At 41.7% G+C, this 14,859-nt stretch overlaps 1 protein-coding gene and 1 pseudogene across 1 annotated transcript; both read left to right on the forward strand.

Annotated features, from left to right (window-relative positions):
- The first annotated feature begins 2,502 nt into the window (after nt 1–2,502).
- LOC101101989 (sorting nexin-12-like) lies at nt 2,503–12,341 on the forward strand. Its single transcript, XM_042252890.2, has 2 exons — nt 2,503–2,573; nt 6,096–12,341. Exons 1-2 carry the CDS (start codon nt 2,503–2,505, stop codon nt 6,697–6,699), a joined length of 675 nt encoding a protein of 224 aa, XP_042108824.1. The 3' UTR covers nt 6,700–12,341.
- Nucleotides 9,241–12,341, forward strand: LOC101102241 (exocyst complex component 6B-like; annotated as a pseudogene).
- Nucleotides 12,342–14,859: the final 2,518 nt, after the last annotated feature.

Consider the following 14,859-nt stretch of genomic DNA (forward strand, 5'->3'; position numbering starts at 1 on the left):
ATGAAATTTCTATATAGGGTCAGAGTCCACGTGCTCCTCTTTCATTTTTCACAATACCAGGTAAGTGGAGTTTATACTACAACTATATTCTTACCTGGTTTCTGCCTTTCATTCATCTTAACCCTTCTTGTAAACCGTGAACTTCCTGATGTTCCAGCTGGTTTTAGAAAAGGCAGAGTAACCAGAGATCAGATTGCCAACATCCACTGAATCATGGAAAAAACAAGAGAGTTCCAGAAAAACATCTATTTCTGCTTTATTGACTATGCCAAAGCCTTTGACTGTGTGGATCACAATAAACTCTGGAAAATTCTGAGAGAGATGGGAATACCAGACCACCTGATCTACCTCTTGAGAAATCTGTATGCAGGTCAGGAAGCAACAGTTAGAACTGGACATGGAACAGCAGACTGGTTCCAAATAGGAAAAGGAGTACGTCAAGGTGTATATTGTCAGTTCAGTTCAGTTGCTCAGTCGTGTCTGACTCTTTGTGACCCCATGAATCGTAGCACGCCAGGCCTCCCTGTCCATCACCATCTCCCAGAGTTCACTCAGACTCACGTCCATCGAGTCCGTGATGCCATCCAGCCATCTCATCCTCTGTCGTCCCCTTCTCCTCCTGCCCCCAATCCCTCCCAGCATCAGAGTCTTTTCCAATGAGTCAACTCTTCGCATGAGGTGGCCAAAGTACTGGAGCTTCAGCTTTAGCATCATTCCTTCCAAAGAAATCCCAGGGCTGATCTCCTTCAGAATGGACTGGTTGGATCTCCTTGCAGTCCAGGGGACTCTCAAGAGTCTTCTCCAACACCACAGTTCAAAAGCATCAATTCTTCGGCTCTCAGCCTTCTCCACAGCCCAACTCTCACATCCATACATGACCACAGGAAAAACCATAGCCTTGACTAGAGGGACCTTAATCCTGCTTATTTAACTTATATGCAGAGTACATCATGAGAAATGCTGGATTGGAAGAAACACAAGCTGGAATCAAGATTGCCAGGAGAAATATCAATAACTTCAGATATGCAGATGACACCACCCTTATGGCAGAAAGTGAAGAGAAACTAAAAAGCGTCTTGATGAAAGTGAAAGAGGAGAGTGAAAAAGTTGGCTTAAAGCTCAACATTCAGAAAACGAAGATCATGGCATCTGGTCCCATCACTTCATGGGAAATAGATGGGGAAACAGTGGAAACAGTGTCAGACTTTATGTTTGGGGGCTCCAAAATCACTGCAGATGGTAACTGCAGCCATGAAATTAAAAGACGCTTACTCCTTGGAAGAAAAGTTATGACCAACCTAGATAGTATATTCAAAAGCAGAGATATTACTTTGCCGACTAAGGTCCATCTAGTCAAGGATATGGTTTTTCCTTTGGTCATGTATGGATGTGAGAGTTGGACTGTGAAGAAGGCTGAGCGCCGAAGAATTGATGCCTTTGAACTGTGGTGTTGGAGAAGACTCTTGAGAGTCCCTTGGACTGCAAGGAGATCCAACCAGTCCATTCTGAAGGAGATCCACCCTGGGATTTCTTTGGAAGGAATGATGCTAAAGCTGAAACTCCAGTACTTTGGCCACCTCATGCGAAGAGTTGACTCATTGGAAAAGACTCTGATGCTGGGAGGGATTGGGGGCAGGAGGAGAAGGGGACGACCGAGGATGAGATGGCTGGATGGCATCACGGACTCGATGGACGTGAGTCTGAGTGAACTCCGGGAGTTGGTGATGGACAGGGAGGCCTGGCGTGCTGCGATTCATGGGGTCGCAAAGAGTCGGACACGACTGAGCGACTGAACTGAACTGAACTGAACCCTTCTTGGGAGCATCAACCATGTCTTATTTATCTTTACATCTTCAGGCTCTTGCACATAGTATGTGTTCAATAATAGATTTTGAATGAAACTGTAGGTGAGGGTAGAACTAATTCTATACTGCAACAGTTTGAGAACTCTGAGTCCTATTTCTCAACCTGAGAAAAATCACCATTTCCTAGAAAAACATTTGTTTATAAATAAGTCATGATGGAAGGTCAAGGGTCAGCAGTGAATAAAAACCACACATTTTCAAGGAAAAATTTTATTCTCCCCATCTGTCCCCCCACCCCTGCAAACAAAGGTTTGCCATTGTAAATCTTGTTTCATTTTAAACCCTGATGCCCTTTCATTGATTAGAAGTTGCACTCATGTGTCAACAAAATTTCAGCCCACAGTGGTTAGTTATTGAAGTCTCCAGAAAAAAAATCCATGTGTCTTATAAATTTAATTTCTTATAAAATTCAGGAAAAAACATTTCAAAACTCAGCAATAAAAGAATTTTGGGATAAAAGGAAAGTGCATTTCCATAAGTATTTCAAATAGAACCTAACAAAAGAGAAATCTTCACTTCTTCAGACTGAGTTCAAGTAAGTTTTCAGTTGTTCCCTTGTGTCTGAGAGCAGTAAACACAGCACAGGAATAGCAACAGATAGTTGACAACGTTCATCCTGAGGGCATATAAACACACAATGGAAGCAGGTATTTCGGCGGCAGTGGAAAACAGAGCAGACACAGCGGCATCCTCATCTGCTCTTGATCCGTATCACAATCATGTAATTAGTCTCTTTTTCTTTTTGCTAGTTTACAGGTGGTTAAGACCATTTCTTTTTTTTTTTTTTTTGGACAGGAAAACTCCATCACTGTTGTTATGTTTTACAAAATGTGTACAGTCAAGCACACTGGCAAATAACAAAATTATCCAGTGATTCCTTTTTTTCTAATTTTGCACATCTAATTTTACTGTTGTGTTTCTTTCATGTTTTTTCCTAAGAGCCACCATTTTTGAAGCTATGTTTTTATATATCAGCTATTCAATAATGGAACCATGATTCCAGGACTTTGCAAACTCGCAGTGCCCTTCAGAAAGGCAAATATAACATAAATAAGGTGGAGGATCACTTAGTATTTATACACTATTCTGATTTCAGTAAATATTTTTCACCTACTGATACACCTCCTATGCCTCCTCTTCACTGCAATCTTGTTATGAAAGCTCATTGTTAAGGATTTCATTAAGAATTAATTATTATAAAATAATCATGCTCCTTATAGAAAAGGGGGAAATACAACAAAACACAAAGCAAAAATAAAATTAAGCACAATCCAACTCTATAGATGGCTAATGCTAACATTTTTGTTTACTGACTTCTTGTCTTTTTTCAAAGAATATATAAATAATACATAAACATTCAACTTTTAAAAACAAATTAGAAACATACTAATTAAACCTTTGCTTTTACATTTAAAATTGCAACTAGAATATTTATGGTAATAAATATTTATGAAAAGAAAAAATTTGACTCACTGAATGGTATTTAAGATAAAGATTACCATAATTTAATCAAGCCTCTACTGGTAAGCATTTATATTATTTCCAATTTTTGTTGTTATGAAAAATACTATACTAAGCATTCTTATACATATTTCTACATATCTCTAATTATATTCTTGTTTTCAAACATTACTAGAATATGAATTTTTAAGGTTCTTTATATGCATTTAAATTTAAAATCCTTCCTATTAATTTTAGAGACATAACCATAACACAGAGAATCAAGATGTCTGTCCAAGTCCTAAAATAGAAATTTTTGGTGCACTTATACAAGGCCTACTTTAAATCCTTGGCACATAATGCATTCAAAAGCTTGATATTTTTTGTTAAAAGCTTCCAGAATGGTACCCATGTTCAGTTCAGTTCGGTTCAGTTCAGTCGCTCAGTCGTGTCTGACTCTTTGCGACCCCATGAATCGCAGCACGCCAGGCCTCCCTGTCCATCACCAACTCCCGGAGTTCACTCAGACTCACGTCCATTGAGTCCGTGATGCCATCCAGCCATCTCATCCTCGGTCGTCCCCTTCTCCTCCTGCCCCCAATCCCTCCCAGCATCAGAGTCTTTTCCAATGAGTCAACTCTTTGCGTGAGGTGGCCAAAGTACTGGAGTTTCAGCTTTAGCATCATTCCTTCCAAAGAAATCCCAGGGTGGATCTCCTTCAGAATGGACTGGTTGGATCTCCTTGCAGTCCAAGGGACTCTCAAGAGTCTTCTCCAACACCACAGTTCAAACGCATCAATTCTTCGGTGCTGTGCCTTCTTCACAGTCCAACTCTCACATCCATACAAGACCACAGGAAAAACCACATAGCCTTTGCTAGACGGACCTTAGTCGGCAAAGTAATGTCTCTGCTTTTGAATATGCTATCTAGGTTGATCATAACTTTTCTTCCAAGGAGTAAGCGTCTTTTAATTTCATGGCTGCAGTTACCATCTGCAGTGATTTTGGAGCCCAAAAATATAAAGTCTGACACTGTTTCCACTGTTTCCGCATCTATTTCCCATGAAGTGATGGGACCGGATGCCAGGATCGTTTTCTGAATGTTGAGCTTTAAGCCAACTTTTTCTTGGCATAATATAGTGCTAGACAGAAAGACACACGTCAGAGATCTTTATCATCAAGATACCATATCTTTTTATCATAGTAAGTGAAATAAATTAGAGAAAGACAAGTATCATGTGATATTACTTGTATGTGGGATCTAAAATAATGATACAAATAAACTTATTTTCAAAATAGAAACAGATGCACAAAGAAAACAAACTTATGGTTGTTGCCAAAGGAGGGGGAATGGAAGCACAATTTGAGAGTTTGGGGTTAATAGGTATACACTGCTATAGATAAAATAGATAAGCCACAAGGACTACTGTATAGCTTGGGAAATTATATTTAATATCTTATAATAACCTATAAGATAATATATTTAATATCTCAATATATAATATAAGCACTAGATAATTGTTATATAATTATATGCAATTATTAAAAATAATTAATTATATAGTCATATATAATTATATTTACTACAATTCATTTATGCCATTATATAATTTAATAATATATTTTAAATTATAATTATTATATAGTAATTATGTAATTCTTACATATACATAGTATATATACTATATGTACTATTTATACTATATATACTATAACATAATTATACTATAATTAATTAGTAATTATAGTAATTATGTTTATTATATAACTATATACTATATTAAGATATTAATACTATCTTGTAGGGTATTATAAGATATTAAATATAATATCCCACGCTATACAGTAGTCCTGTTGCTTATCTATTTTATATATAGTAGTAGTGTGTATTGGAGAAGGCAAGGGCACCCCACTCCAGTACTCTAGCCTGGAAAATCCCATGGATGGAGGAGCCTGGTAGGCTGCAGTGCATGGGGTTGCTAAGAGTCGGACACGACTGAGCGACTTCACTTTCACTTTTCACTTTCATGCATTGGAGAAGGAAATGGCAACCCACTCCAGTGTTCTTGCCTGGAGAATCCCAGGGACGGTGGAGCCTGGTGGGCTCTATGGGGTTGCACAGAGTTGGACACGACTGAAGTGACTTAGCAGTAGTGTGTATCTATTAACCAGAAACTCTCAATGGAAAAGAATCTGAAAAGAAATATATATATATATCTGAATACATATATATTGCCTATATATATATATATGCAAGAAACTAACTGGCAACCCACTCCAGTGTTCTTGCCTGGAGAATCCCAGGGACGGGGGAGCCTGGCGGGCTGCCGTCTATGGGGTCGCATAGAGTCGGACACGACTGACGTGACTTAGCAGCAGCAGCAGCAGCAGTAACCATTGTAAACCAGGAATACTGCAAAAAAAGATATCAAATCTTTGTAAACTAAGCCATACTGTAAGGCAGTCCTAATAAAAGTAATGAAAGGATTTTTGAATATACACATATTTTAATAACAATATGTTAAAATTAGTATTTCATATTCATATGAAATATGACAGTATAGGAAAAGAAAATTCTTAAAACGAAGAGTGAAAATGGTGACTAGCCTGTTTGGATATTAAAGCATAATGTAAGGTGACAATTAATTGAAACCGCATGAAGGTCGTCCTGCAGGCGGCCGGAGGCTGAGGAGCCTCTGAACCCTGGAGGAGAGGAGACCGAGGGAGTGAACGCCGAGCGGAGCGGGAGGGGACGCGCTGCGGGGCTTACCGAGCCGGGTGAGGTGGCAGAGCTCAAACGGGTTCTTCAAGAGAGCCAGAGCAGGCTCCTGCCTTCGGCCTCTGTCCCCGGTCCCGGTCTCTCCTTCGGAAAGACGTCAACGCGGCAGTAGCTGACACTCCGCGCCTTTACTCGACGCCGGAGGACCTGACGCACGCTGACGGGCCTGGGAGTGACTTCCTGGAGACCGCCGTGTTTCGTCCACAGACAGTGGGCCTGGGCTGCGCGCGCCTCGCCGCCGGCGAGGTTCGCATGCCCACCGATCGAAGGACTCGTCGAACTGAAGCATCCCGTGTACAACGGCGCTGCAGTGACTGTGAGTGCCTGAAAAATGAGCTGCAGCGAGACAGCAAGATTGTAGTACCACCACTCCCTGGGAAAGCCTTGAAGCGGCAGCTCCCTATCGGAGGAGATGAAGGGATCTTTGAGGAGTCTCTTATTGAAGAAAGGAGGCAGGGCCTGCAATTTATTAACAAAACTGCTGGGCACCCACTGGCTCCGAACGAACGCTGCCTACACATGTTCCTGCAGGAGGAGGCAACTGACAGGAACTGTCCCCGGGAAGGTGCGCCAGTAGGAGCCCCTCTCACCACTTGCCCTCTACTTTCCTGCTGAACTGACATTGGTTTTTGCAGGAAGCCTCTCTCTCTCTCTGATCTGAAGTTGTCTGCCCATCCCCTGGCCGGATAGACTGTCTGGCGTTGTGTCCCTTGGTACCTGACTATACCGCAGGCACTCTACTAGGATCCTCTTCTCTGAGGAGACGTGGGAAACCACAGGCAGATGCCCTCTGCTTGGAGTTGGGGAGTGGATGGGGGTATTGGACTGGAAGGCAATTTCTTGGGCATTTACCCATACCAGAAGGCTAACCTGGGGGTGAGGGGTGGGGGGGTCTTGTGCTGGTGGGGCACTTGGATACATATTGATTCTGCAAGTCCAGGGGCATTTTCTTACTCTTAGGTTTAACCAGGAATGATGAGCAGGGAAAGACCCTGCCTTTCCTACCTGCATGAACTTTTTCCTTTGGGGAAGGTGGAAGAGACCCCTGAAGCTCTCATTTTCTCTAGGCCTTTTCCCAGTTTTCCCAAGAGATTCGTTCGCTCTACTTTCTCCCTTGTAACTTTTCATAGCAGTAATTCTAGAGTCTAAGCAGTCTGTTGTATGGAGCAAAGTGTGTGGGATTTTTGAGCCCATCATCATGGCTGCTTCAGAATCAGAAGAAAGCCACAGGAAAGTCGAGGAGATCCTGTTGGCTAGTCTCTCCTTTGTGGCTCCCCACTCTGGCTGCCTGTTTCTTGCTCACCAGCAGGTGAGTCAGTATGGGCTGCGCCAGCAGCTCTCACTCCCCAAGCCCTTGCTACTTTTATGGGTTAGCTTTGCAAGTTTGGTGGCTTGACGGCTGGGGGAAACTCACCACTGCCAGATTAACTCCTTGAAGTGTGGGAGTGGATCATTTTCTAGGTACCTCCCAGTGGTAGGGAAGAACATCACCACTCTCTTCCTTCTGTTAGGTAGGTAGAATAGGGAAAAGGAGTCCAAAGTGGCTGTGGCTAAAAGACAAGGAAGGGAAAAGCCTGCGAAAATAGAACAAAGGAAGGTCCAAGGACCGGAGTGAGGACTTCAGGTAAAACAAACAACACTCCTGGCTGGCCCAGTTTACATAGGACAGGCCCAGGGAGAGAAAAACATATAAAAAGAAGAGCCAAAGCTAGCTCTCTCTCTCTCTCTCCTGTGCACTGGGGCGCTCATCTCTTCGCATCTTTGGAGAGACGTGCCCTCACGCCTCGAAGATGGATTTTCCTGCTATCTTCTAAGTAAAATAGAGCTGTAACACTGATTTGTCTAAGAGCTATAACACGGTCCATTCGAGACCTGAGAGCTATAACACGGTCTATCCAAGACCTGAGAGCTGTGACATGCCGAGGGGGCTTTAATGTCCGTCATTCCAAATCTTTGTTGTGACGAGACAAAAACCGAGGCGCGTACACTCGCGTGACACTTCCATTTTCCCTCCTGCCACCCCCATGCTATTTAGTGCTGCCACAAAGTAGAAACACATGAACAAACCCCAGTCTGACTTCTCGTAAGCACTTTGAGCTGTTGAATGGGGCTTAGGCCCAAGAGGTGTTGCTGCCCTCCCCAGCTTGATCACAGGGTTATTGAACTGCCTGTACTTGTTTCCCATGGAACCCCAGCATTCTCCCCAGAAGCTGAGCCAGGGTTAGCAGCTGGGTATAGATTTCCTAAATCTTGGTCTGAAGCAGCTTCTTGAGGCTGGCAGCTTTCCTGGGCTTCTCTCTGGGAGGTGATCTTTGGTTTGCTGGGGCCTGATGTCTCTCCCAAGTTGTAGGATGGGAGCAGGTTTACTCTGGTGTCAGGTCAAAAGTGGGGGCTCTTTGCTTATTAGGCTTCCTATCATGGAATGATTGGAGTTCTTTATATAATCGTGGGGAAAAGCATTACTGATTCTGACAGAGAGATTGAGGATTGGATTTTAATATGGGGTTTGCTGCTGCTGCTGCTAAGTTGCTTCACTCGTGTCCAACTCTGTGCAACCCCATAGACGGCAGCCCACCAGGCTCCCCCATCCCTAGGATTCTCCAGGCAAGAACACTGGAGTGGGTTGCCATTTCTTTCTCCAATGCATGAAAGTGAAAAGTGAAAGTGAAGTCGCTCAGTCATGTCTGACTCCTTGCGTCCCCATGGACTGCAGCCTACCTGGCTCCTCCATCCATGGGATTTGCCAGGCTAGAGTACTGGAGTGGGTTGCCATTGTCTTCTGCAATATGGGGTTTACGTCCATGTAAATGTTGAAGTTCCCTGAGACAAACCAGCTCTCTGGCTGCCTGGCCTAAGCAGCCCCTAGAGAGAGGCTTTGCTCCTTTTCCCAGCTTTCCAGTGTTGGTGGTGTTGCTGCCTTTTTCATCTGTATCTGTTATTGACTATTTGTTTTTAAAGATTCCTTCTTTCATTGTGCACAAGTGCTGAGAGCCTTAAGGCCCCATTTTTGCTGTGTATATATCCTGACTTGGGGCTTTTATTCAGCAAACTGTTCATTCTTCTGTCAGACAATGTCATATTCAACTCTGTTCATGTTAAAGCACTGTGAAGCCAAAAAAAAAAAGAGAGAGAGAGAGAGAGACCTGGAGCACCCACATGGCCCGCATCCAGCCCACACTCAGGTCTGTGGATGATTGTAAACAACATGCACCGTTCATGGAGAAGCTTGAAACTCACATCTGCAATCATGACCGAGAAATTGTGCAACTTTCATTTATTAGGGCTTTGTGGACTCTGTAATAGAACTGCTGAAAGTGAGAAGCCCAGGAACTCAAACATCAAGTGACAGATACTAATAGAAAACTACAACATGAGGGAAAGGAATTGGTAATAGCAATAGAAGAGCTGAAGCAGTATCAACTACAACAGAGAAATATTTCTGCCACTGCTGATAAATTAATTTTGTGTCTTCTAGTCCTGGAGATGTATAGCAAACTGAGGGACCAGATGAAAACTAAACGGCATTATCCTGAACTGAAAACTCTGGAATATAGGTAGAACATACCTGTCTGCCTCAAGTAAGCCACTATCGATTCTGCAAGGTGAGGGTAGTCAATATCCCCAGGCTTCTAGAAGAAACTAAGGATGTGTCTATGTTTGATCTCAAAGACTTTCTAGAGAGTATTCGCAACCTTCAGACAAAACTGGAGAGACTGCTGCGAAGCAAGCTCAACAAAAAAGAAACCTGGATAACATTATCTTGCAACAACCCAGAATACAAAAATCTAAGAAAGAAGCATATACAATTTTTGGATACAGAGATAGAAAGCACTAGCCCCAAGTCTGAATAGGATTCAGGAATTCTGGATGTTAAAGATGAGGAAGATGATGAAGGGACCCAAGATTTGGTTGATTTCTCTCCTGTTTATCAGTGTCTACACATATTCTGTCCTGGGGGCCTGGGAAACATTTGAGAACTACTACCGAAAACAGAGGCAAAAACAGGCTTGTTTGGTGCTCCAGCCTCTGTCTAACACGCATAAAACTTTAGATGGCTACAGGAAATATTTCAGTCAAATTGTCGGCTTTTTCTTTTGTGAAGATCACATTTTACATACAATGCAGGACTTGGTAAATAGAGCCCACATTGGTGAACTCTGGGAAATGGCACTTTTAAAAACCATCGCAGCACTCCGTACTCACTCATCCTACTGCTCTGATCCAAACCTCATGTTAGATTTCAAGAACCTCACTATGCTTTTTGTTGACACTTCAGGTGTATGGTTTTCCTGTAAATCAGTTTTTGGACATTCTGCCAGAAATCAGAGACCAGTATAGTTAAACTTTGCTAAAGAAGTGGTCGGACATTTTCAGAAACATACTTGATTCTGACAACTACAGTCCTGAGATGTATAAAAAGATGGTAGGACAATTCCCATTCCAAGATACAGAGCTGGAAAAGCAACCATTTCCAAAAGTTTCCATTTTTTGAATTTGTGCCAAGATCATACAACCAAATTAAAGAATTTATCTACGCCTGTCTGAAGTTTTCAGATCTTCATCTGAGCTCAGCTGAAGTTGATGACATGATTTGTAAATCTATAGACCTGTTGCTGACTAGGACTCTAAGCAACTCTCTGCAGAATGTCATTAAAAGGAAGAATATTGGATTTACTGAGCTTGTCCGGATAATTATCAATACAACACACCTGGAGAAATCCTGTAAGTACTTGAAAGAATTTGTCATCAATATCACTAATGTGCTTCCAGGGACAGTTCATGCTACCAAGCTGTATGGCACCGTGACTTGTAAGGTTGCCAGACATGCAGCTGAAGAAGAGATTTATACCAACTGAAACCAGGAAATTGACCAGTTTCTACAGCTGGCTGGCTATGACTGGATGACAGGAGATTTGGGCAGCAAAGCAAGTGATTACCTAGTAGACCTCACTGCCTTTCTATATAGCACCTTTGCTATGCCCACACACCTTCCTGGAAAGGTGGCCCAGACTGCATGTATGTCAGCTTGCAAGCATTTAGCCACTTCTTTGATGCAACTTTTGCTGGAAGCTGAAGTACGGCAGCTCATCTTGGAAGCATTACAGCAGGTCAACTTGGATGTCAGAGAATGTGGACAGTTGGCCAGATCTGGCCCAGTGTCTGTGTTCCAGGAGGACACACTGCAGCTGGCCTTCATCGACTTGAGAAAAGATCCTGGAGAATGACCTCCCACAAGGAGGCTTCTTTTTTCTCTTCCTGATTTCTCCTTCCCACCAAGTTAAGACACTAGCTAATGAGCATTTAGGTGCTTCGAGTTCAAGGAGGCAGAGGATAATGGCTACAGAAGCGGACTTTGCTATCCTCTGCCATTCCAGGTCAACTTCAAACATCCTTGAAAATACTATAGAAACTTCCTGATCCATATCTAGAGGCTCAGAAATGAGAATGCAACTTCCTGACATTTCTATTCAGAGAAGAATTATTTTGTGTTGAATCTTCATTCTAGTCAGAGTGGGCATGCTTCTTTCTTTATTCCTCTGTGTGTTCTTTCTCAAGGAGAGATAGCGATCATTTCAGTTACTCTTTAGGAGTCTTAGCCTAGACCAAGTTTCCTCTGACATCCACTTACTGTGATGTCAGATTCAGGAAGTATTTAACTTGACCCATTAAGTGACAGGACACTTTGCTATCACGTCAGATATGGATGGTGGTAAGGATGAACTGACACTTCTTTCTCATTATACTCACCTAGAATGCTGCCTATTCCCTGAGTACAGGCAAGCACTGCAGAGATTCCCTATCAGCCAGAAACTCAACTGTGCAAATTTGCATCAACTAATGCATTTGATAAATACAGTATAGTATATTTAAGTATGCTTATACAGTGAAGAATACAGTTTACCAGTCAAAAATCAATGAACTAGGTTTACATGGATCAACGTGAATAGATCTTGAAACCATGTATTTTTTTCCCCTGGGGTATAGTTGCTTTACAATTGTGTGTTAATTTCTGCTGTACAACAAAGTGAATCAGCTATATGTGTGCATATGTCCCCTCCCTTTTGGACTTCCCTCCTGCCACCACCCCCATCCCATCCAGGTAGATCACCACAGAGCTCTAAGCTGAGCTCCCACTGTACAGCAGGTTCCCACTAGCTATCTGTGAAAACAAAATTTTGAATGAAAAAAGTGAGTTACAGAATGTTGTATGCAATGTCATATATGTAAAATAAAACACAAAATATTACCATAAAAAAGTATGATAAGTATGCATGAACAGAGTCACAGATTAACAGGAAATAATATAAAGTCCAGGAATAGACCCAAAATACATACATGAACACTTAATATATGATAAAGGTGAATTTAAAACTATTGGGGAAAGATAGATTATCACAAAAAGGTGCTAGAGCAGCTAGAAAAAAAGGTAATTACACCAACATCTCATATTTTACACCAAAAAAAATCCTGTAGTGGTCAAAGATTATAATATAAACAACAAAACCACAGAAGTATTAGAAGAAACCAGATTATAATCTTTAATAATCTTCACATGTGGAATCTGTCCTAAGCATAAAAAAAGAGAAAAAAGATCAGATGAAAGGTAATGATAAATTCTATTATTTTCAAATAAAAAATAGATCCATGGGGAAAAACAAGCAAAGTAAAAACCAACATTCAGAAAAATATTTGCAGCTTAAGTCACCGACAATGGCTAATTTATCCCACACATGAAGATCTCCTATTAAATCTATGTGAAAAGACCAATAACTCAATAGAAATTTGAGCAAAAGGTGTACAGATAGTCCGCAGAAAAGGGAATACCACAGGCTCTTCAGTTCAGTTTTGTTCAGTCGCTCGGTCATGTCCTACTCTGATCCCAAGGACTGCAGCACGCCAGGCCTCCCTACCCATCACCAAATCCTAGAGTTTACCCATATTCATGTCATTTGAGACGGTGATGCCATCCAACCATCTCATCCTCTGTCTTAGACCTATGAAAACATGTTCATCCTCACTTTATGAAAAAATGCCAATTTGTACCTGGATATATATATTTTTTGGATCTTATTTTTTACATATTAGATTGGCAAAGATGAATGCATTTAGTGACATTTTCTTAGCACCGTCTGGGAAAACAGTGGTAGTATAAATTGACACAAACTTTGTGAAGAGTACTTTGACAGTACAAAATCTACCAAAGTCCATATGCGTATATTTATTGACCAAGCAAGTCTACCACACTTTTGCATTACTGATATAGTCATTCACACTTGTACAGAATTTCATATACATTGAAGGTTGTTTATTATAGGAACACTGTAATGCAAAGGTTGAAAACAACCTAAAAGTCCATCATCACGGGCTGGTTAAAATAAATGACACACTGAGGCAATGAAATATTAGGACAGTCAAAGAGAAGAATAAAAGGAGAAGGCTCCCCATGTATTGAGATGGGATGACTGCTGAGATAGATCGGTTACTGGGTATGGATAGATAGACATAAAATTATTTACATATGCACATGTGTTATTGATTGCATATGTATCAAGTATCTCCGGAAGAGAACACAATGAGCTGGGAATATTAATTGACTTTAAAAATGGAAACTGGACTGTTTCATGGAAACTTCTGAATTTCTAAGCATTTGAACACACTATCCTAAAAATTAAATAGAACTACATTAAATTTCTAAAGTTGAGTAGGTTGTTACAATCACAGAAAACAGCTTGGGTCCTAATGAGTTAGTCCCAAGAAAAATAAAGGAAATATCTTAGCAAAAGGTCAGTAACCAGGACCTATTGTTCCCCAAAGCTCTCAACTGTCAGGCAGTCTGAATTATCTACTCCCCATACCAACCATCAGTTCAGTTCAGGTCACTCAGTCATGTCTTTGCGACCCCACGAATTGCAGCACACCAGGCCTCCCTGTCCATCACCAACTCCCGGAGTTCACTCAAACTCATGTCCATTGAGTCGGTGATGTCATCCAACCATCTCATCCTCTGTCGTCCCCTTCTCTTCCAGCCCCCAATCCCTCCCAGCATCACAGTCTTTTCCAATGAGTCAACTCTGTGCATGAGGTGGCCAAAGTACTGGAGTTTCAGCTTTAGCATCAGTCCTTCCAAAGAACACCCAGGACTGATCTCCTTTAGAATGGACTGGTTGGATCTCCTTGCAGTCCAAGGGACTCTCAAGAGTCTTCTCCAACACCACAGTTCAAAAGCATAAATTCTTTGGCTCATAGCTTTCTTCACAGTCCAACTCTCACATCCATACATGACCACTGGAAAACCATAGCCTTGACTAGACAAACCTTTGTTGGCAAAGTAATGTCTCTGCTTTTGAGTATGCTATCTAGGTTGGTCATAACTTTTCTTCCAAGGAGTAAGCGTCTTTTAATTTCATGACTGCAATCACCATCTGCAGTGATTTTGGAGCCCCCCAAAATAAAGTCTGACACTGTTTCCACTGTTTCCCCATCTATTTCCCATGAAGTGATGGGACCAGATGCCATGATCTTCATTTTCTGCATATTGAGCTTTAAGCCAACTTTTTCACTCTCCTCTTTCACTTTCATCAAGAGGCTTTTTAGTTCCTCTTCACTTTCTGCCATAAAGGTGGTGTCATCTGCATATCTGAGGTTATCGATATTTCTCCCAGCAATCTTGATTCCAGCTTGTTCCTCTTCCAGCCCAGTGTTTCTCATGATGTACTCTGCATAGAAGTTAAATAAGCAGGGTAACAATATCCAGCCTTGACATACTCCTTTTCC

This window comes from Ovis aries, chromosome 7 (assembly GCF_016772045.2).
Source record: "Ovis aries strain OAR_USU_Benz2616 breed Rambouillet chromosome 7, ARS-UI_Ramb_v3.0, whole genome shotgun sequence".
Classification (NCBI taxonomy): Eukaryota; Metazoa; Chordata; class Mammalia; order Artiodactyla; family Bovidae; genus Ovis; species Ovis aries.